This window comes from Molothrus aeneus, chromosome 16, assembly GCF_037042795.1.
Source record: "Molothrus aeneus isolate 106 chromosome 16, BPBGC_Maene_1.0, whole genome shotgun sequence".
Lineage (NCBI taxonomy): Eukaryota > Metazoa > Chordata > Aves > Passeriformes > Icteridae > Molothrus > Molothrus aeneus.
Window position 1 is genome coordinate 8,646,166 of NC_089661.1, and position 22,991 is coordinate 8,669,156.

At 38.7% G+C, this 22,991-nt stretch overlaps 1 protein-coding gene across 1 annotated transcript in view; it reads left to right on the forward strand.

The window, feature by feature from the left end:
- Positions 1-142: 142 nt before the first annotated feature.
- VPS35L (VPS35 endosomal protein sorting factor like) overlaps positions 143-22,991 on the forward strand; it is a 43,480-nt gene continuing 20,631 nt past the window's right edge. Inside the window, exons 1-23 of the mRNA XM_066560966.1 lie at positions 143-170; positions 2,023-2,122; positions 2,957-3,124; positions 3,444-3,566; positions 3,905-3,929; positions 4,930-5,006; positions 5,599-5,727; positions 8,197-8,281; positions 9,238-9,297; positions 9,905-10,001; positions 10,406-10,453; positions 11,470-11,563; positions 12,042-12,119; positions 12,495-12,617; positions 13,291-13,337; positions 15,408-15,519; positions 15,727-15,843; positions 16,185-16,238; positions 16,643-16,723; positions 17,574-17,636; positions 18,705-18,790; positions 20,448-20,528; positions 22,829-22,892. Coding sequence (XP_066417063.1) covers positions 154-170; positions 2,023-2,122; positions 2,957-3,124; positions 3,444-3,566; positions 3,905-3,929; positions 4,930-5,006; positions 5,599-5,727; positions 8,197-8,281; positions 9,238-9,297; positions 9,905-10,001; positions 10,406-10,453; positions 11,470-11,563; positions 12,042-12,119; positions 12,495-12,617; positions 13,291-13,337; positions 15,408-15,519; positions 15,727-15,843; positions 16,185-16,238; positions 16,643-16,723; positions 17,574-17,636; positions 18,705-18,790; positions 20,448-20,528; positions 22,829-22,892 — 1,929 coding nt within the window. The 5' untranslated portion in view covers positions 143-153. The remainder of the gene's footprint in view (positions 171-2,022; positions 2,123-2,956; positions 3,125-3,443; positions 3,567-3,904; positions 3,930-4,929; positions 5,007-5,598; positions 5,728-8,196; positions 8,282-9,237; positions 9,298-9,904; positions 10,002-10,405; positions 10,454-11,469; positions 11,564-12,041; positions 12,120-12,494; positions 12,618-13,290; positions 13,338-15,407; positions 15,520-15,726; positions 15,844-16,184; positions 16,239-16,642; positions 16,724-17,573; positions 17,637-18,704; positions 18,791-20,447; positions 20,529-22,828; positions 22,893-22,991) is intronic.

Below are 22,991 nucleotides of genomic sequence, written 5' to 3' on the forward strand. Positions count from 1 at the left end.
TTGGCGCGTTCTGCACAATAAACTCTAAACCTTTATCAAGCTGTGTCTCCGCGTGCTCTTTGCTCGGCCCCCTCAGGCGTTTCCCGCGCTCGGGGCGGGCCGGGGCTGCCGGCGGAAGGCGCGGCCGCGCCGCTGTCATGTGACCGGCGCAAGATGGCCGCGTTCCCCTGGTGAGGCTCAGGGAGCCGCCTGTGCCCCGCGGGGCGGCCGGCGGGCTCGGGGGGCTGCGGGTTCCTCACGGCCGGGTCAGGGCTGCCGTCATGCTCGGCGACCCTCGCGGCCGGGCGGCTAAGGCGGGGGCGGCCACGGCTGTGCCGGAGGGGAAAGTGCGGGGCCTCTCCGCCCGCGGGGCTTGGGGCAGTTCGGCCTGAGGGGAGTGGGAGCCCCCGCGGGTGGCGGGGGCAGCCGGGGCGCTGCCGTGGGAGCTCAGCCCGGCGCTGCAGTCTGAGACACCCGAGGGTACAGATCACATTCAGAGACCCTGGCCTTACACTGAGCCGGGCCGGCGGCACAGCCCTGCTGTGGGACGGAGCGGCAGCTGTGAGCCGGGCGGCCTCCCGTTATTTCCCCTACAATAAGCAGGAGTTCCCCGAGCCCCGCTGGTTTTCGCCAGGTGTTATCACGGAACGTGTCCTGCTCGGAGCGGGGCCCGAGCGCTCCGGGCGGGGTCACCGCGGGCCCGCTGCTCGCCCCGCGGCGCCAGGGGAGCTGGAAGTTCCTGCTGGGTATTTACCGATACCAGCACATCTAGCCTCTGTTATCTTTCACAGGCTCTTTAGGAATACTCAGGTGCAGAGTGGTGGCAATTGCAGTGGTGGCAATTGCAGTGGTGATCATGTGTGGGAAAGGTTGAAATCCACTGGTAAAAGAGCGGCTGAAGCAGGGGTATTGTCATGCAGGATGCACAGAGCATGAAACCTCAGCTTGGCCTGAGTCTTATTTTTTTTTCCTCGCAAAAGTTGGCTGCACTGCTGTGGTCAAGAAAGGAATGCTTAATCTCCTTTCACTGGAAAGTAAGCAGAACATAATGCCAGAGCAAACTTGATCTTGTCTTCTGTATTAGCTCTGTTACAAGCTGTCTTATCACTTGAATAGCCACATTGTAAAAAATGTACTTTTAAAAGACTTATTTTCAGGGTTTGCAGCTCTTGTTCACTCCTATGTGTGTATTATTACCGTGTGCACTTGCCCAGTGTGCTTACACTAATTGGAGTGCAGTTGATTTTGGCCTGGGGATGCTGAGAGAGCTCTCAGCAGTTAAAGAAATGTTATAATTGTGTAGCCAGAAAGAGTTTGAAAATTTTCCACCCAAGTGCTGATTAACCCATGATGGAAATGAGCAAGAAGAGTCATTGAACAATCAGACAAGAGCAAAAAGAAAAGAAACTGGAGATCAAGAGAACAAATAAGCATGTGGATCTCACTGGACTCTTTCTCTTGCTCTGCTCTATCTCATTAGATATCAAAAGTTTTTCCTTGGAGTGGCACAACTGTAAATTATCTAATTTGTAATTCATTATTAAGGAAACTTAGACATATTATTGTAGATAAAACACCTGGCCGCTTAGCGCTGCTGAAAATCTTCCAAATGAGTTATGGCTTTGAGTAGGAATGGAATTATTTGGAAGTTTGGATTAATTCTAGTGGCAAAGATGTGTGTTGTGTGGGGGAAGTGCTGTTTGCTTTTGTTAGGAGTCTGATTAAAGAATTTTTGGGGTCTCCCCTGATTTTCCTCATTCAGCTGAGGATGTGCTATAAACATTCTCAGAATCTTGAATGAAACAGAAAAGAACAATCAGCAGCTCTGTGTGTTTCAAAGACTAAAAAGAGTACAACTAAATGGCTGAAAGTAAAATATCTCCATTTTATGTTATCTCAGTAGAGAGAAATTTGGATCTTTGTTTGCTTATTTTTCAGTATGTTTTTTTTTTGTAGACAACCATAGATGTAGGATATGCTTCTCTATTAGTATGTGGTTATTTATATCCATGTATACTTTCCCTTCACTCTTTATTTTTTAAGGCATGCAAGATCAAGGAACTATGTGTCAGAATCTGAAGTGTGCAAGCTGGAATCTGTACCTTTGGATTTTGGTGATTACCATCCACTGAAACCCATTACAGTGAGTTTGTTTGTGCTTTTGGAAAATGAATCTGAATTCAGACTGATTGTGTTCCCTTTTTACATCTGTTCCTTTAAAACTAGAAGGCTTTGAGGTTAGTGGTGGTACTAACTTGTGAAGTTGCTTTCTGTGTTAGTGGCCTGTTTTAGACGCATCCAGGTTTATTCTATTTGCCCTTCACAGAAGTTTTCAGTGCTGTTATGTGTCAGAAACAGTCTCCTGACAAATACAGCACCTCCAGCTTGTAGGTTTTCTTGGTTGCATTAAATGCTGAATAATGGATAAATTTAAAATCAAATTGTTGCATTACAAATGGCCTTACATAATTGCTTGATGTAAGGTTTGGTTTTGGGTTAGCTTCCAGTCAGCTGTGTATTTTAAAACATTTATAATTTCTTTGATGTGTAAGAGGCTTTTAGAGATGTACAGAAAAAAACCAGCTTCAAAGAGATGAGTTATCCACTAATGAATGATAAATGGGCAGCAGCTTCTGCTCAGGAAGGTCAGTAGAGAGAGAAGATGTTGGCCTGAGGTATGGATTTGATGTTCCAGGCTTGAGTGTCATAAGAGAAAAGTGAAGATGAAATTAAATAGCAAGAAAGAGTTGGGAGGACAGGGACAAACCTAATAAAATAGAGAAGGGGTACTAGAAAGATATTTGGAGTGGTTCTTACAATTTTGTAGACCTAGAATTGGAAGGAAAAAAAAAGCAGTGGAAATTCTTCTGAAGAGACAGTGCCTCCACATTCAGGGAAAAGGGGGGAAGAAAAAGAATTAAAGAAAAGTGAGGGAAGAGAAAGCCTTTTTGTTTAATGGTTCTGAATTTTTCTTTAGGTTACTGAATCCAAGACAAAGAAGATGAACAGGAAGGGAAGCACTTCTTCTACCTCCTCCTCTTCCTCCAGTTCAGTGATGGACCCGCTGAGCAGCGTGTTGGATGGCACTGATCCCTTGTCACTGTTTGCAGCAGCTGCAGATCCTGTGACTGCTGCTCCTCCCACGGTAACTCTGAGGGCTGTAGCTCAACTAAGTAAAGGAAAACCAAAACCAAACCAAAACCATAAAGCCAACCCTGGATAAAATGTATTGTCTCACCAGTGAAGAGCTTGATATAGGAAATATATCATATTAATAGAAGATTCTTTATTTACCTACTTTTATCTGGTTTATGTTGACATATTTAAATAAAAATTTGTATTTTAAAAAATATTGTAACTTTTGAAAGGATCAGCTAGCACTTGAAATATTAAGCTGACCTTTATCAGCCTTCTCTTCTTTTTCCAGGTCTGTATTAACTTTTGCACTTGTACTCCTGTAACAGGATGGTGCACGAAGGAAACGGGACAAAGATGAGAGCTCAGCTGTGGGAAGTGACTTTGAGCCATGGTCAAGCAAACGTGGTGAAATCCTTGCTAGATACACAACAACAGAGAAGCTTTCTATTGTAAGTGGTGGCTGCCACAGTTGTTTTTATTTGTACTAGACTTTTAGTGGATTTTGGATATTGCTATTTTATAATTCCCTCATGGGTAAATACTGGTCCTCTACATTTCAGTTTTAATATTGTAGAAAACTGAATCATAAGCTCTCACTTTTGAAGATTGTTTTAGAGCTTAGTCCAAGTCTTCTGATATTTAGAAGACATCACTTTGGTTTTTTGTAACCATGCAAATAACTTCTAGTCTTGCATCTACTTCTAAATGATTAGAGGGTTGATTAGCAGTGTAATTACCCTGTGCATGACATGTTTTCTAACAATCTGCTTTTTCTGCTTCCTCACAGAATCTGTACATGGGATCTGAAAAAGGTGAGAACTTTCTTTGCCAGCAACAGAGGTTGCTTGAAGGCAGGGTACAGTGACAGATTTGTGGTCAAGAATAGTTGAAATGTATTTTCCTGCCTCCTCCATTCTGACATCATGGTCCTTGCTTTTTTGTGGATGTCTGGATGTTTAAAATAGTTATTGGAAGTAAGCCACCTGACCACCTTTATTCCTATGGGCTGATGAATTTGTGATTATTTCACTGCGCTGCCTTCCACTGTAGCTTAAAACTTTCTTCCATTTAAACTGAGCAATGATGTTTTGAGGATCATGTTTATCAACTCTTCTGCTAGCTGGAAGGAAAGCAAACAAGTCCTTTGGGAACTTTTTCAGTTATTCTCTTTACATGAAAGTGAAGTGATTTCAGCTGTATGCTGGGTGTTTAAAAAAGAACCAAATGTTAAATATTTTATCATGTTTTCTAGCAAAGAGAATCTGGGCTAGGTAATCATAGCATAGTAAATCAGAATTTTTCTACATGAATAAACATGCAGCATTTCAGCATCTGCAAAAATAGAAAACACTTTTTTGCAATGAGAATGGTCAGACACTGAAGTTGGATGCTCAGGCAGAGTGTGATATCTTTATCCTTAGACATTGTTAAATTGACTGGATGCAACTCTGTGCAACTGTTACAACTTCAGAATTGGACCTGCTTTGAGGAGAAGAGTTGGACACAGACCTCCATAGAGCTTTTCTGTCCTTAACTATCCTATGGTTCTATCTGGTGATTCTTTTCTTATTGGTAAAACTTGCAGAAAAATCCACTCATATTCAATTCTGCTTATTCATTGCCCTTGATCAAAGTGAATGCACTGTAGGTGTGTTTAGATGTGTGTCTTCAGGAATAGTCACTAAAGGAATCTGTCACCTGTCTTCTCTCACAGAAGCTGACTGGTCCATGTCAGGCTCCTTCAGGTTTGTTTCTCTTCAGAAGTCCCAGTGTTTAAATTTTAAAGAAACTTAAATCTGTAATTCTTTGCAGGAAAAGCCACCACTACTGGGTCAGCAGTTTCTGAAAAAGTAAGGACAAGGTTAGAAGAACTGGATGATCTGGAAGAGGTGAGAAAGTTTTCTGATGAAATTACAGCATCATTATAACAGTGAAAGGAATTTGTGAAATAAAAATCTTTTGTGAAACCTTTTAAAAAGGTCCTGATTCTGCAAGTGCAGTATTTAGATGATTATGTGCTTTCTGTGGGAATTTTCTGCTGATTTTAATCCTTACTGTTACAGGATTTGGGCAGAGTCATATTTTTGTATCACTAGAAATTGTGATTTGAAAATTTACCTCATCTGTTGCTGTTGATTTACCTTCTTACTGCTGTAAAACTTTGTGGAGCCCCCTATAGTCTTAACATCTGATAATTCTGGTGTCCCCTGTTGCAGAAGCTGCAAATGTCTACCTGAGTTTAGTTTAAGTTACAATTATGAGCTTGATAGAAATACTGAGTACTGAAGTTATTTCTCAAGCTGCAGTGTTTTACTGTGCAAAAGTGAGATGTTTCATAACCTACTTTCCTAAGACCTGAAGGGAAACTGTAATAAATTTTGTAGGATTCTCTTCCACAACATGGTGATTTGAGTCTATAATAACAGCACTCTCCTTCCTTCCCTCCTGCTCTTATTAAGAGGGTTTGTGTTTTCTTGCCAGGGATCACAGAAAGAGCTGTTGAATTTGACTCAGCAGGATTACATGAACAGAATTGAAGAACTGAACCAGTCTTTAAAGGATGCATGGTCCTCTGATCAGAAAGTAAAAGCTCTGAAAATAGTCATCCAGGTCAGTTTGATGTTTTTGTTCTATGCAGAACCAGTGAGTTTGGTGATATAACTTGTCCAGTTTCCTTCTTGGGAAAAGAAGGCTTTCTATTTTTCTATTATTTCTATTATTTTCCTTTCTTCTTCTCTGAAGTATATTTCTTCCAGAGTTTTATAACTTCTGACAGTAGTTGGATTTTCAGCTTTGTTGTTACAGATTGGTTTTGACTAGGTTATGTGGGTGGGAATTCTCAATGAGTCACCAAATGACAGATGTGGAAATGTTACCTGCTTAAGGGTAGTTAGAACAAGTACCATGTAGTGATGATCAGCTCTTTATAGGACATGTCATTTCCTTTCCTGCCCTCTTCCCCTTCAAACCCCTTGCCCCCTACAAATAATACCAGAATGGCTTTTTGAACATCAGCATTTTACCCATCCAAGCTTAGTAGGGCAATTAAATAAAGGGATTTAGGACCTTAGCAAGCTACCAAAAACAGCTCCAGATTTTTTAAATTGTGTGTATGAGGTTTGTTTTTGTTTGTTTGTTTGAGAAATTGTCCATGGTCTTCCTTTGGGTCATTTGGGGTGATGTGCTTTGAGGAGGGCATGGGGAAATAGGACAGTTGAATGCTCTTTTGTTTGGCTTGGCCTTTAAAAAAGGCCAGAGGCACAGTGCAGCAGAGGACAGATGAGATAATGACATCCTTAAAAGCTGTAAAACTGATGTAATGCTCATAGTCATCCAGTGGGGTTATATAAAGTCAGGAGTTTTTTGGCCATTCTGGATACTCTTGTGAAAACTGCTTGAAGTAATTTCAGCTTAAATTGTGGTAAAGACAAAAAAGGAAATGAAACATTAATGAAGTGAGATCAAACAATTATATGTGACCTAGGGTGACTAATGTACTATTGTAATACTATGAAATCAGCACTATTATTGTTATTTTAAAAAAAATCTATATATAGGATTATGAAGTGTGTCTGTGGTCTTTGGATGAGAAGAAAAGCAGCAGGGATGTACTGTACTTACAGTGCTTTGTGTGAAATAGTGAAATATATCTATATATATAATGTGTGTGATAATGCAGTGATAATCTATGCATTGATACTTTCATGTGTTCTTTTGCAACTGGTTCACAAACAATTTTGAAATAATACAGTTTCTAACATGGGATCCAGTGCTTCCTTTTAGGAGAGTGGTACCAAAGCTGAATGTGTTTATCTCTGCTGAAGTGTTATTCACTTTGCACTTAATGCTGCAGATGCTCATCACTGATTGAAAGACTGCCTAAGAATGAAATAGGTACTTGTGTAATTAATGAATTGAAAATTTTCATGAAGGATAATAATTCTGTAGTTACAAAGCAGGATAGGGTAGAACCCTCAGTGAACTCTACTTGTTGTGCTTCTTCCTGCAGAGTGCTGTATCCTCTGAGAGCTGAGCAGTTCTCTTGGCATCAGGCTGTAGTTTTATCCATAGTCTGTCATTATTATTACACACTGGTTAGTATGCAGTAGGAGGAGTGAATTTGGCTTCTGGTTAGGAAAATTTCTTCACCAGAAGGGTTCTCAATCACCAGACCAGTCTGCCCAGGGCAGTGGTGGCATCACCATCCTTGGAGATATGTAAAGGATGTGTAGATGTGGCACTTGGGGATGCTTTTTATTGGTGATCTTGGCAGTGATGGTTTAAAGGTTGGACTCAACAGTCTTGAAGGTCTTTTCTAACCTAAGCAATTCTATGATTCTGTGATTCTTCAAGTGGCTTTTTGCAAGATACTTTACTTGTCAAGATGGAGTATGCTAAGCTACTTAGAGAAAGCTGCACTAAGTTGATTATGTGTGTGAGCTCTAAGAAAAGTGGGGAATCAGGTGTTGGTGCTGTGTGTAGGTCCTAAAGAGCCACTGAGGTACCTTTCTGTGAAGGTGACTGACCACACAGAAGGTTGTAGGATGTAAATGCTCTCACCTGTCTGATGAATAAAGCAAAAAGACTAAGTGTGCCCCTTGTTTAAGCATCTTCAAATGTTATTATTTCCTTCTTTAAACAGAGCAGTCTTGTGAGGGATTGGATTGCTTCCTGGATTTTTGAAATGTAACAAAAGTTTAAACTTTGTTTATTCCACTGAGATTGAAGAACTGTCTCCTGGTGCAGGACAGAGAAAGGATGGAGCTCATAGAAAATACTGTCAGTCTTAGAGACCAGAGAAGACTCAGGGCCAGAGGCCACATTTGGCTTAAGCAAGGAAGAATTGGATTTCTCTCCCCAGTCAGCATTCACCTGTTTTCCTTTGGTAGAAGCTGTTTTTTTTGTGAGTAACCTTCTGCCAAAGTTTTTGACTCCAGTTTGATCTTGGAAAAAAATTAAATGGCTTCATAATTCATATTGGCCCTTTCCACCTGTGGATATTTATCCAGCTTTTCTGGAGTAAAACCACAAACTTGTGGTGGCCTCTAAAAATGTTTCTTTGTTTTCTTCTCCTTCTAGTGTTCTAAGCTTCTTTCAGACACAACAGTAATCCAGTTTTATCCAAGCAAATTTGTTCTAATTACAGATATCCTTGATACTTTTGGTAAGTATCTACTGTGCCAGTCTTACTACACAAATGTTAATAAGATTATTTTTTTGTAATGTTAGAAAGCATCAAAGTTATCCAAAAAGGCCTGAAATGACTTCTAGTTTTAACATGGAATGTTAAACATTTGGACACTGGTGGTAAACACGATATATAATTGTAAAAGATCTCCTAAGAGCAAAGTCCTTAAGAAAAAAATATTTCATTTTGTGCTTCATTTTGTTCTGTGCTTTATGTATTAGTGACTATCTAGAACAAAATGTTAGGAAAAAACATGATCTCTGCATTTTGAAATTAAAAACATGCTGTCATTATAAAAATATTTTGGATTTTAGCATCCTTTTGACTCAATATTTCATTATTTTTGTATTTTGATGAACAGAAGTCATAAAGTTTTCTTTGGCTGTATAGGGACTATGAGAATATTGTTATTGATTTTTTTAATATATTTTTAAACTTGTAAGTGAAATTGTCATTCACTTCATGTAACTCTCTTATTTTTCTGCCATGTTTTGGAAAACATTCACAATAGTATTGAAAGTTGAAGGGTATTTTGGTGCCAGCAGGATATGCTACGACAGAGATCCAATTGTTTTTTCAGCTCCTTCTTCCTCTTTGTGCTCCTTCCTACTGCTGGAGGCTGCTAGAGATAACACAATATCCAAAGTCAGCAAAGTCAGGACAGCAGCTGTCCTTTCCTGGCCTGGGAGAAATCTGACCTGTGTGTTACCTCTGCACTTCAGGGAGCCAGAAAATGTTATTATAGTGTGAGAGGTGCTAAATCACACTGAACATTTCAGCCTCACTAGAGGGCAGCAAAATGTCTTTGCTCTAGGGAGTTTTTTCCATCTAATTTCATTGTATGTTGTGAAGGGAACCTTTGTACCAGCATTTTGCATTTTACATTTTGTTAATTTGTTTTGATTTTTTTTTCATTTTTTTTTTTTTACCAGGCAAACTGGTTTATGAAAGAATTCTGTCGATGTGCGTGGATAACCGAGTCTCTCTGCCAGGTAACTTTGTTTGTCTCTCTGCCAGGTAACTTTGTTTGTCTCTCTGCCAGGTAACTTTGTGTTTGTTTCCACTGGGCTCCAGAAAAAAAAAAGTCCAACCTTGAGGAAGGTTAAATAGAGAAATAAAGACAAGGTTTCTGTCCATATTCAGTATTTCCTGCTTCTTGCAATAGTATTATTTAAAATTTATATTAGCATTTTAAAATAAACTATTTGAGTGCTTAAATCTGTCTTGCATGTTCTCTAGTCATTGTAAATTTGTATACATGTTTGTTACAGATTCTCTGTGTTTTCTTTTTTTTTACAATTTCTGATTTTGGAAGAGCAGGGGCAGAGGTTGGATTTGTCAGTAGCAGCTTTGAGATGAGCTCCAAGAGCCTGAATTCAGGTTCTGAAATGTTATTTACTACAAGATTGTATCTTTTTCTTGTTATGTTCTCAGCTCTGACTGCTGCTTAAGAGCTGAGAAGCAAATGTATTGCCTAGTTTTATTATTGTGCACTTAATTTTCTGATGAATGGAAAGGGAATACAGTTTTAAACCTAACATGAAAAATAACTTGTTTCCAGGAAGAATGTAACTATTTCTGGGTTGGTTTTTTTCCCAGATAACTTTTCTCCAGAGAGTGTTAACGATACAGCTAAAGAAACTTGCTTAAACTGGTTTTTCAAGATTGCTTCAATCAGAGAACTCATTCCCAGATTGTATCCTTGTCAAATGAGACCCTCACAGTGTGTCTGCAGGTTTTTTGTAGATTTTTCCAAAAGTGAATGTGTTTGTTTCAATAAAACCCACAGGATCTCATGTTTATATTGGCTTTGTTTTGTTTGTTTCAGGCTGTATGTTTTGAATGTTCTTTTGAGTCATGTTTCATAGTAAACTGAATGCTTAATCATTGGCTCTGAGTAGTTTGGCAGTGACAGAGATGATGTGTGAAAAATTTTGAAACAAAACCTTGTAGATAAATTGTAAAAATCAGCCAAGTGTAGTGACATGAATTACAGAAGCCCTTAAAATAGTTTGGTCAATATCCATTTGGTGTATGTTTGCTTATGGTTTTTCAGTGGTGTGAATCTTAGTTTTATTCCTTAACTTGATTTCCCTGTAGTTATGTGGAAGCAGCAATACTGAAGTGCAATAAGTTCCTCTCCAAAACGTAAGAATAGTGTTAAGTATGGGAAGGAAGGGAATGGGTAGATTTAGGAACTAATTAAATGAATTAAGCATGAGAGGGGTGTGATTATTGGTGGGTAAGGTCTTAGTAGAACTGAGGAGAAGCACTACAGAGAGGTTTTGGAATTTTTAATGAGAATACCATAAAAAAATTAAAGGTGAACTGTGCTATACTTTGAAATACAACAGTGCTCTCAGTTTTCAAACCTATGTACAAATGTGACATTAGGTGTCCAAATCCCAGTGCAAATTGAAAAGCTGTGGCTTCTGGGGGTGGAGAGGAAGGAAAATTGTTGACATGAGGAGTGTGGGGAAAAAGGATAGAAAACTGAAAGGAAAATCTTGATATCATACTGGGAGAGACAGAGTAGGAGAAATAATTTAGGAGCAATGAACCACTGTCTGTTGAAAACTTAGGTATAAGTTTAATGTTTTGCCAAACAGTGCCAGCTGCTGAGCAGAAAATGTTCCTTCCTTCCCTTGTAGTTGTCCTTCAGTTATATTTTGAAATGAGTGTTGGAAGCCAAATTGCTGCTATAGTGACAACTTTATTATCCCTAAAAAGCAATTCTTTACTGGAATTAGTGGGCCTCATATCCAGGCACTAGTACAGCTCTGTCAAAAAGGACCTGTGGGAAAATGAGACATGGAAGGAGTTCTGCCAGTTCTGCTTTAAGCATCTGCTTTCCTTACTCTGAGTTACACTGAGTTTTTTCCATAGCTCTGCTATTCTTGCAGCTGGAGGAGGAGGAGTTCTTTAGTTTTTATTTGTCTTGTTGTGAATAGCAAATACTGCAATTTGACTATAGCACATGTATTACTGTACACAGAAATTTTACTTATGAAATAAGTTTTTCTGCTAGTATCCTTTTTCTTTGATAGACATTTCTATAACTCATGCTCAGTTTTTAGTCTACAAGGCAGCTACTGAAGTTACCTGTAAGTGATGTAAGTCTGTTATTGCCTGTTGAAGCTCATTTTCATTTCTGATGAAAACAGGGGCATTTCGGAGTGTCTGCCACGGTTAACAGCTATGATTAGAGGAATTGGAGACCCACTGGTTGCAGTCTATGCCAGAGCATACCTGTGCAGGGTAGGCTCTCATTTTCCTCCTCTGATCTCTACCAAGGAGTTCCTGCAGCCAGTGCTGCCACTGCTTCAAGGAACTGCCACTTTTATCTCAAGCAGTCAGCAGCCTGTCTCTTCCTTTCAACAAACAAACAAAAATTTATTTCTCTCCTGTTTTACAGATGGGAATCTCTCTTTAAGTGTTTGTAATAAGTAAGAATAATTTTCTGTGCTGCTGCAGGCTGCTGCAGTGCATTGAAGTAGACACTGATTTCCTCAGTGCTTACAGACACTTGGAGCTGATGTTAGGATGGTGTTTAAGAACAGCCTTGGGGTGATTGTTAGTGGACATGATGATAATAGTAAGCTAGGAAATAATCAGTCATAAGCATGTGATTCAATGCTGTTTGTTGATTTGGGTGTATTCCTTCAGCAAATGCATTTTTGTCTCACTCTGAAGGAGAATTGATAGATGCCAATAAAATCTTTTTCTTTTAATACAGGTTGGGATGGAAGTGGCACCACAACTCAAAGAAAGCCTGAATAAAAACTTTTTTGACTTTCTCCTAACATTTAAACAAGTAAGCAAATAAGTGTTTTATTTGCAAAATCAGATAAATATACTCCTTAATCAAACTGCCACATACTTCAGAAAAATCTCAGAAGTTCTCAAGTTTAGATTAAGGGGTGTTCCTGTATCCAGATGTAGTATGGGAAATTTTACATACATTCTGGTAAGTTGAAGCTGCTCTATTCAGCATCTTTCCAGACTTGAATAATATATGTTAGGAGCTTGATATTTTTTTCTCCCAGCTTGCAGTGAATGTTTCAGAATATCTGTACCTTTGTGCTATCATCTGTTTCATTTGCATTCATATACAAACTTTAACCAGTTTATCATATCTCCCATTAAATACCTTTTCACAGCAACACATTTTTGTCTCTTATTTCAACAGATCCATGGGGATACAGTTCAGAACCAGCTGGTGGTGCAATGTGTGGAGATCCCTTTGTATCTGACCCTGTATTCTCCTGCTATAGACTGGATTTTACAGTGTATTGCATACCATGCTCCAGATGTAAGTGAATGTGCTAATGCTCAATACTAAAGTTGTGGTGAAGAGTTAATTTTGCCTACTAAAAAACAACCCCTCAGTCAGTTTTTACATGGGTGTGAAGGCAAGTAAAAAGAGCCTGCATAGGCCTGTCTGGTGCTCTCTGCTGTACAGGAACAATGTTGGCTTCCACAAAGCTCAGGTGTGACCACTTCAAGTTCAGAGGCAGTATTCCTGCTTGTTTGTTTCCTGCTGTTCTTTAGCTAGTTTAATCTTTATTTGCTGAATTATCCTTTTCTTCTGTCATACAGCTATACCAATGATTTGACTAAACTGTAGCTTAACACAGTGAACAGGCTGTTTCAATCTCTGTCAGTCTGGCAGAGTTTTCACCTCTCCTGCCAGAGGTAACTGACCTGGCTGGCAAATAGTGATTACCTGGAGTAATGGCATGGGTGAAGGATTGCAGATTTGACTTCCATAAAATGGTGGTTTTGATTGAAATGCCACTATATGTGTTCCAGAAGATGTGTTTTATGTTTAGCTACACCATTGTTTTTTGTGCTGTAAATACAGGGTAAAACAGGACTATTGGAAAGATAATTAAAACAGCTTTTAGTAGATTTCAGTACAGTAAATAAAGCTGAATATATTTGCAAAGTCTCTATTCACTAATTTTAATAAATAATTGTTCCAGGTTCTGCTTACTGAGATGATGGAGAGATGCAAAAAGTTGGGGAACAAGTAAGTGTGGCAGAGTGTAGAAGGCAGGAGTCTGTAATGAGTACCCCTGAGTCCCTGCAAAAATGTTCTCTTCCTCTTTTGGAAACAGTTTGGATGCATAGTGCAGCTTTCATTCTTCCAGTAGCTTATTAAATCATGATTATGAACATCTGTTTTCCAGAGATCAGTTCTGAAATATGGTAGATTACTTGTCAAGCTAAAGTTAATTAGTTTAACTTGGTTGCTGTATTCTGGCTCCTCAGCCAAAGTCTGGGACATTAATGTGTTCTCCCTTAGCCATGTCTCTCATGCCTGGTTTTGTTGCACTTTTCTGGGTTTTCCTCCCCTTCTTTCTCCTGTCTTCCATTGTCTACAGTCAGGCCATTCATGCATTCAGCAAGGGAAGTTGTAAAGCTGCAGGCAACCTTTGGAAGGTGGCAATACTTAGAGATTTGCTTTTTTCAACATTAAAAATTGGTATCTCAATTATCTGCTAGAAGTCTTTGTGCAGGGTAGTTGTGTTCAGGAAGATGGTCTGGTCTGAAAGTTGGATGTACTGACTGGGTTTTGTGAATGCAGTCTGGCCTGCTGATGGGCTCCTCTCTGTGCATTTCATTGGCTAGCTTGGCTGAGTTCTGTGAGTTTTCTCCTATTTTTTTTCCTTATGTGCTTTGCACAGTCCAGTTCTGCAGCAGCTGAGGAACTAAATGATGTTAATCACTTAGCTGAGGAATGCCAGCATTCTGTGACTGAGCATGGGAGTGCAGGGAAAGCAGCATTTAAAAAATGGGCTGTGGAAGTGGTATTGTATCAGAGGGGATAGACTAGACAAAAATAATTCACATTCTCTGATGGACAAATTGTTTTGGATAGGTATTGATTTGTTCTGTGGAACTTTGCAAATCAACTTTCAGCATTTTTCACTGTAAAGACGGGCTCCTCCTCTTTGTTCCTGTTTGCTCTTTGAAGGAAGGACAAAATGTTGATTATAATGAGGGTTTTTTTTGGAAAGAAATGTTTTTGGGACATGTCTTTTTTACTGGGAAGTTGAGTAATCCAGTTTAACACAGTAGTCTTCTTTCAAAGGGGAGTTCTGTGTATTTGTGTCTTCTCATGACAGTCAAGATGCTACAAAGCAAGAGGCATCAGAATATAAATCTTGAAATAATCTCAGTATGTTCCATGAGCTGCTTTGCAGCCATCTGAGTGAAAAGGAACATCCTTCTCTCTGTATTGCCAAGCACAGAACTAATGACCTGGAATTAGTGCTTGTCTAATGACAAAATGCACATTCCAGTCAAATTGGGATGGGACCACTAAGGCTCAGGCAGAAACACAGAAGCTGCTGGGTTATTTTAGGCACTTCACAGAATTTCCCTCAAGGTAAATTGCCCTGCATTCAAACTGTCTGTTTCACACTAGTGAAGGGCACAGTGTTTTATGAGGCAGCTTCTTGAGCTAACTCATAGCTGAGGATGTTACAGTGATGCAGTGAGTTCATTCTTCTTTTGTGGCTTTGGCTTGATAGTAACTCAAATACCTGTCTGAATGGTTAATCAGAAATGTCTAAATGTGTTATTGCCAGTTATCACATGGCCATGACTTTGGATTTATTTTAATCCTATCTGTGCAGCTGCTCGAAATGTGGCTTTTATAATGCATATATAATTAATTAATTAATTAAAATGTCAATAGGGATTTGCCCTCCCTGAGTATACTTCTGAACTGTAGTTAAACAGAGAGTAAGTTTCTAAATGTCATCTACTCCTGGTTTCCTTGATATTTTTAGTAAATTCCTGCTAAAATGATAGCTTCAAAAACACCTGTATGGAAGAAGTATTTTACAGGCTGGGTTGCCTTTCCTTACCTGATGGCTTAATGTTTTCTTGTTTTGCTTATGCATCATTAATCCTCATCAAAGCAAGCTCAATTTGTGTGAGGTTCTTTTTTTTTCTTATTCTCTTTCTTTTTTTAAAATTTATGATAGATGCTGGACAGTAGTTAGTCTAGGCAGTTCAGATTGATGTGCATGCAGGCACTACTGACTTGGAGCCGCTGCTGAGCTGTATTGATCTGTGTTGTTCATGGCAGTGCTTTGCTGTTGAATTCAGTGATGTCGGCGTTCAGAGCAGAGTTTATTGCTGCGAGATCAATGGACTTCATTGGCATGATTAAAGAGTGTGATGAGTCTGGATTCCCAAAGGTAACATTTTCTGTCTAATTTCTACCAATTCCTTTCCCTTGACAGAGGTTTTTATGCTCTTAGTTGTCTCCATAACTTGTGTGTCACTTGAATAAAATTATTCAAGTGGTTTGATCTGAGAATCTTTCTGCACACTGTACCTGCCAGACCAGTTTGGATGGATGTGCGTTGTCTGCTTTTAATTAAAAATTACTCATTAACTTTCAGCATCTCCTCTTTCGCTCCCTGGGGTTAAACTTGGCATTGGCTGATCCTCCTGAAAATGATCGCCTTCAAATACTAAATGAAGCCTGGAAGGTTATAACAAAGCTGAAGAACCCACAGGTGAGTTACTGTCCTTTCTGTTTCACTACTGGCTGTGTTGAGAGCAAAGTTGCAGCCAGTTGTTCAGGCATGGCATTGTTTACCTTTTCTAAATACACACAGTTACAAAAAAATAAGTGATGGCTGTAATATCTTTGGATCATCCCTGCTTTTCTTAGCTCTGCTGAAGCATAACTTAATTTTACATAACATTATTACACAATTGCAGCTTTTGGGTTCTAGATCTTTAGGTCTGCCTGAATCATACCTCAGAAGTTAATTCTTTTAAGTGTAATTTTTGCAAGTGTATTTCTCACAGTCTCCTACAAATACTGGTAGTCATGAGACACATGTGTTTCTAGGATTATATCAACTGTGCTGAAGTGTGGGTGGAGTATACCTGCAGACATTTTACGGTAGGTGAAAATTACTTTGTTTCCTTTGAATTTCTCTGATACAGACTAAGTGGCTGTGTTAGCAGTCTGGTATTAAAGATGGAAAGGCTTTGACTATTCAGTATAAATGTGTAGGAATGAAAAAATATATTTCCTTTCATGAAAGATGAATGGGGACAAAAGATGCAGCTTTGAAGCTTTACTACCCCACAGCACTGAACATTTCTTATCCTTTTGTTTTAATGGCAGATGGATCAGTTTAAGTAAGGATTTACTGGAGCTATGGTTAAAGTTCCTGGCTTAACTAGAGCTCTGTAAAAAGCTGATGCTTTGGCAAATGGAAATAAATTAACCTGCTCAGCTGGTGTTTAGTGACTTGATTTATGTGCCAGTTTCAATATGTAACCTTGTTTTTTGCTGCACAGAAGCGAGAGGTCAATACAGTTCTGGCTGATGTTATCAAACACATGACTCCTGATAGAGCATTTGAAGATGCTTACCCACAGGTAAAGAGTTTATTTTGCCAAAACTGTAAAAATCTGATATGCATTTTCTTAGGTGGAATCAATTCTTAAACATTACTGATAACTCTTTTAACAAAATAATTATTTTTAAACACAGGCTAATAGTTTGGGAAGCCTCTTGGAACACTGTAATGCTGTGATTTATTCCTCCTTTTTTTCTATGCATATCAATCTTTTAATTCTGAGAAATGCTAAACTTGAATGATTTATCTATTTAGAAGTAGCAAGAGTTAACTCCTACATCCACAGTGGTGTTTGCTGGAGGAAATTAGCAATCATGATAGGCTCTTCAAACAGAAATAAACCATAAAATAATCTATCTCAACTTGGCATTGTTAAGGCTTCAGTGAATTACTGTTTCCAGTTCTTGAGACTGAAAGCCAAATGAGATATGGATTAGTTGAGAAGGTTTTTGTGGTTACTTGGAGGATAGAAAAAGTGCCTACAAAAGAAGGTTTAACAAACTGGTTTGAGATTTTTTTCTTTGTTTATTTGGCTGAGATTTTTAGTGCAGAGAGCTGGAGGACATGGAGACTCTAAAAAAATGTGCCTAACTATAGAAGTGAAGGGCAAATAAAGCCTGGGCAGGCTGGTCAGCCTCTGTTCAATATGGGTTCTGAGGTGTATATAGGAAAAGTGGGGAGGAACAGCAGAGCTACAGTTTGTCCCACTTTGGGGAAAGAAATGATGCTGATGAATACTTGAAGCATCTTTCAAAAGAGTCTTCTATGAATAACTAAAGAAGAACAGTCTCTGGTGTGGACAGTATTAATTTAACTCATATTACAGTAATTCTCCCCTATTTTAAAACTTTCCTTTTTCTCCCCTTTAGCTGCAGTCAATTATTCAGAAAGTTATTACCTATATCTATGACTTTGCTCTGCTTTTTTCAGTGGTAAGTGATATTCTGTTTAATAAATTTTTAAGAAGAACTGTTTGGCAGTTTTTCTGCAAGAGAATTTACCTTGACTGGAATATTTAGATTGTTTACAAATTCACAGAATGCAAGGACTTTTTGTCAAGTAGCTAAGTGCAGAAATATTTTCTGAGCTTTCTGCTGCTTATCACTTAAGTACTTATTACTCCAATTCCAGTTTTTTATACTTTTTTCATTAGGCTGTTAAATTCTTTAAGTTTGTTTGTTACTGTGGCGTAAGTGACAATGAATGGAAGATGAAATACCATTTATTTGTGTGTGTGTGTGTTAATGTAATTGCTGGTAGCTGTTTCTGTGTTATGACACATACTTATCACACCCTCTCCTAGCACTTGCACTTGGCATTGGAACAAAGTGGAACTCAGGGAGGTCAGAGACTCTGTATGAGGTAGAAAAATAGAAACAAAGACAGCAAGTGTGTGTCACAGTACAGAAACCATTTGAAGAGTGAAACTCAAGATTGATGCTGTGGATTTGGGGTCAAGTTTTGTTCACAAATTACTTGGATAATTCTGAAAAACTTACCCTCACTATATTCTTGAGATGATACAGAAATGAAGTATTTTAGTATGTTAGACCATTTTTTTTGAAGGAAATTTGTATGTCTTAGACCTTCTTAACTTGCTCTGGATAGATGTGAAATTGTTGATGATGTGTAGACTATTTTAATTGTATATAATATCTTAGCTTTTTTTCCCCATAGATACCTGAATTTGTGATGACCCTAAGCTGTTTGAAGCATATGATTGCTTTTAAAAATAAAGTGCAACATTTGATCCAAACAGTTCTGTATTTTGTGTTCCCTTCTGCATCTCTGCAATCAATAAATTGATACATCTTTCAGCCAGCAGTCCTTTTCCATTAGTTCCACTTTTTCATCCTTTCAGATTAATTACTGTTTTAAAAACAGATGAAAATAGTTTTACTTAAATAGCTGTGCTTATAAGACTTACCCAAAATATTTATTGTTTTAGTGTGTTGTTTGAACACACCTAATTTTACTTGTTTATGTATTTGTACTTTCAGGAGAAATTCTTGCCATTTCTGGATATGTTCCAGAAGGAAAGTGTGAGAGTGGAGGTTTGCAAGTGCATTATGGAATCTTTTATTAAGTAAGTGGAGACTGTTGAAGTGAAATGCACTCTGGAGGCTCTGGGAAACTTAGTGAAAGATGGCTAGGGAAGAGGAGTCAGTATTTTGGCTATTTAGTTTGTGAAGGTGTTCCAGGCTATGGGAAAGAAAAAAGAAAATGTGTCAGCTTTGTTCATCTATTGAGGGACTGTTTGACTGTTCACAAAGAAAGTTGAAGTAATTATATTGATGCTGACTTGCTGTGGGTTAACAGAATAGTTGTTCTCTGAGCTTATTTTTTTCTGTGTTGCCTTAGTTGGTTTATGACATTTATTTCACATTCCAGTTGGTGTGGCAGCACAGAATAGAGTATTGCTACAGCTGAAAATGAACTTAGAAAATGAAAATACATTCAACTGTTCTGAAAGTCAAGCAGTCCTTTTCTTTTCAAATAATTAACAGGTTTCTTGAAACATTTTTCTCATTTCCACCTTCCCTTCAGGTATTTATATTCACTGCTGAGCCCCCCAAGCCTTCTCTCCCCTAGGGCACCTGGGGCCAGCTCTCTTGGCTTTACTGCCAAGAAATGAGAGATGCTGTGGCCCCTTAATCATCTTAGTGGAGCTGCTCTGCACATGTGCCTCTGTACCTAAACCTGACACTGATCCTTCCTGCCTGTCCCTGAGTAGCTGAGAAATTAAAATATATCTTGGTAAATCCAGGATTATTTTATTTTAATGTTCTTAGATTGCCTCAGTGTATCACATGTCCACCTTACTGTGTCCCTTAAGGAGTCAGAATCTGTGGCTTGGCAATGCAAATGTGTACATTAAGATAATATTTCTTGGCTGGCATTTATTGCAATTCTACCCATATTAACCATGTGATCATTGATGTTCATTGGTTCACTGTTGGGAAGGATGAAAGCTTGACAAGAAAATCTCACAGATATGCATGCTTGGCAGAAAGATTTTTGAATGTGGAGTCTGATGAAGGAATAGAGATGGAAGCAAGTTTTGATATAGAAGAAAAGAATTGCTGAGCCAGTCTCACTGGCTAAGGAGGCAAAGGATATGTTAGTTAGAAGGGGTTTTTATGATTTAGAACAAAGGATAAACCCACCTCAAACAAGAAGCTGTTTTTACCAAGCAGGAAGATAGCACAGGCAAACAAGGCAGCAAATGTTGCAAGTAGAAAAAAGGTCTCAGAATTTTCCACTGCAAGAAAACTGAATAACAACTTCTAGCTTAAACTGTAATGTACCAACTTTTAGTGATTGGAGAACAGTGACATGAACATGGTAATTACAGTAGTTGGGCTGTAGAGACTAGTTAAGGTATACATTGGTTCTACTGTATTAGGGTGCTCAGCAAAGAAAAGTCTATAATGCATTGTAACCAAAACCAAGGGGTCTCCAGGCCTGCCTGCAGCTGGAGCTGACAGCTGTGGGCACAGCTCTGTCACCCACCACCCTGGACTGCTGTAATGTCTTGGATGGAATAAACTGCATTTTGGAGAGCCCCTGCAGTCCCACATCCCTCATTTCAGCTCTTACAGCTCACAAATGAATTTAAACTTGTGCAGTGTCATACAGTGCTGGTGATTGAAATGATGCAGTAAAATAAGTGTCATTCTAGTCATTGTTTTCCATTCTGACAGAGCAGGATTGTTGATCACTTTTTCTGCACCCCTTTGCAGGCACCAGCAGGAGCCGACGAAGGACCCCGTTATCCTCAATGCCCTGCTGCATGTCTGCAAGACAATGCACGATTCTGTGAAGTAAGATGAACTTCTCCTCAGCTCTCATTTGTGCACAGTGAGGCTGCCTGATGTGGTTTCATGTTTCTGGGGCTGTTTGTTTCAAGGTGGATTAAGACATGAATCCAATTAGTGCTGAGGGAAGAGCTGTGCAGTGAAGTGGCAGCACGTACCATTTGCTCTTTAATTACTGCTGTATTTTGAATACTGAAGAAGAATTTTAAAAAGGAAGTAGCAGTGGTTTTGTAGTTTTCCAGTGAAGCAGAGACACTTTACAATCCAATCTTCAAAACACTTTGAGGGTGAAACCAATGTAATGTTTGAGTTCTAGTGAATAATAAGCTATTTCTGAGATTCAAGTGAATGTGTAGCTACTAAAGCACAGATTGCCATACTCAATTACACCTTTTTGTGGGTCAGTGTTTTCAGCCATTACAAAGGGTGTGAAATCTTTAAAAGGATACCTGGAAGATCTCTAGGAACTTCAATAGGGGGAGCTAGAACTCAGAAGCTGTTGAACCACCTATATCTTTCCCCTAATTCCTCCTCTTCTATTTTGCCCTTGGCTTTGAGAGCTGAGGTTGTTTGGGGTCCCCTGTGCCCTGTTGCACCCTCACTGTTGTGCAGTTTGGAAAGCATTGTGGTTTGTAGGTAATTTGCAAAAGACACATCAAAATCTGTGTCTGATTAAAAACAGGGCCAGCATTGCAATGCTGCAAATTCTAGCTCTCAAGAGGACAAACCTTTTCTTCCTTCTGGTTTGGGTTGAATTGCAAGGGCAGAGTCTCTTTTGCCACTCTGAGCCCAGAGCCTCTTTGTATGGCAGATGCTGCAAAGGAACTTAAAACTTTCTCATCCTCCATAGGCCATGAATGCAAGATTTATTGCCAATAAAGAGGTCAGATTTAGCACATAATTCAAATTTATACCAGCTAGAGTGCTTTATTTTGGGTTAAAGTACCTTATTTGGCTGTATATTGCACTAAAAGCCACTTCAGCCTTTAAATAGAACAATATATTGTACCTAAACCAGCTTATTAAAAAAAATAAAGCAGTTTATAGCAATCCATATTGGTGCTTCCTCTGACACTTTGCCAAAACAATTTGATAGTTTACTAGGACATTTAAAATCCCTTAAACCAGCAGTTCCTGAGCTAAAATGGTTGTACAACTCTTGGTAAATCATCCTAAATTCCAGTTATTTTTAAGTAACTCCTGCATCTGTTTTTGCATGCTGGTTGAGGAAACTCCCAGCCCATTGTGTGGGGCTGGCTGACCCCTGTAGCAGCTGTTGGGGGATAACAGCCTTTGACTGGTAGGGATCTGATGCACAATTGAACTGGAAACCTATTACTGACCTGGAGATCTCATTACAAGCCTCCTGAGCCTTTCAGAGCCCATCAGTTGACTCTTTTGATTGGCAATGCACTAATGAGCTAATCATGCTGAGGTTTCCTTTCCTCCCTTACTGAATTGGTACAGTAAAACTATTGTTCTCTTCCCATCTGGTGTCTAAGCTGGAAATTGGTAACTGATACACTAAAGGTCAAAGCTGGAGCCAAGCATATAATAGTCAAGAGATTAAATTGTATTAGTTAATTGTAATTTAACTTTTTGTTCATCCATTGTCAGTGAAACAGGTTTGACTGACTGGATTTTTATGTGATGTAAATTTGTTTCAAATCAGATTTTGGACTCAGTGTAGAATAGGTATCTGTGATAGTTTTGAAAAGAAACTCCTTTTTTACATATCAGTTTAGTTCAGCTCTTACTAAAACATAAAGAAAATCAGCACTGTAGCAAGGTGAAGTTAATTATTTTTTAAATTCTGAGGCAAGGTTAATGAAAACAGAAAACCTTAAAACAAACCCCAAACAAAAGAATAAAGAAGTGTGTTTATTGTGTTATACAGTGTATAATATTTAAAGGTGTATTTCAAAAGCTTTATTCCTTAAATAGGATAACTTTCTCCTGAGAATAGACTTACTAATTTCTTAAAGTTTTTAGACTTAATTCTTACTCAAGTTCTTATGTTGCAGCACAAGACTGAAGCCATTTGTTTGCTACAATAAAAAAACATTAGTGTAGCTTCCTTCTCCTCATGCCAAAGTCGGAGTTTTTTAGAGAGTCTGAAGACACTCAGCAATTTTTACTTTTTAAAAAATTTGCAATTTAGTTTGGTTCATGGCTGACTTGGTGATATTAATATAAAAATTAGTTTTATACAGAAAAAAAATATAAAATATTATATATCATTTGAACCTTTATAGATAAATAGGATAAACAATATTCTAAAATTTACCAAATAATTTTTTTTCTAGTGCACTAACACTTGAGGATGAGAAAAGAATGTTAGCAGCTCTGATAAATGGATTCATAAAAATGGTGAGTGACAATTGTGTGCAAGTGTTGGGTGCACCTTAGAGCTGGAATTTTGGTGAGGTGCCCGTGAGGAGCAGGTGCTGTGTGGCTGAGAGCACTGAA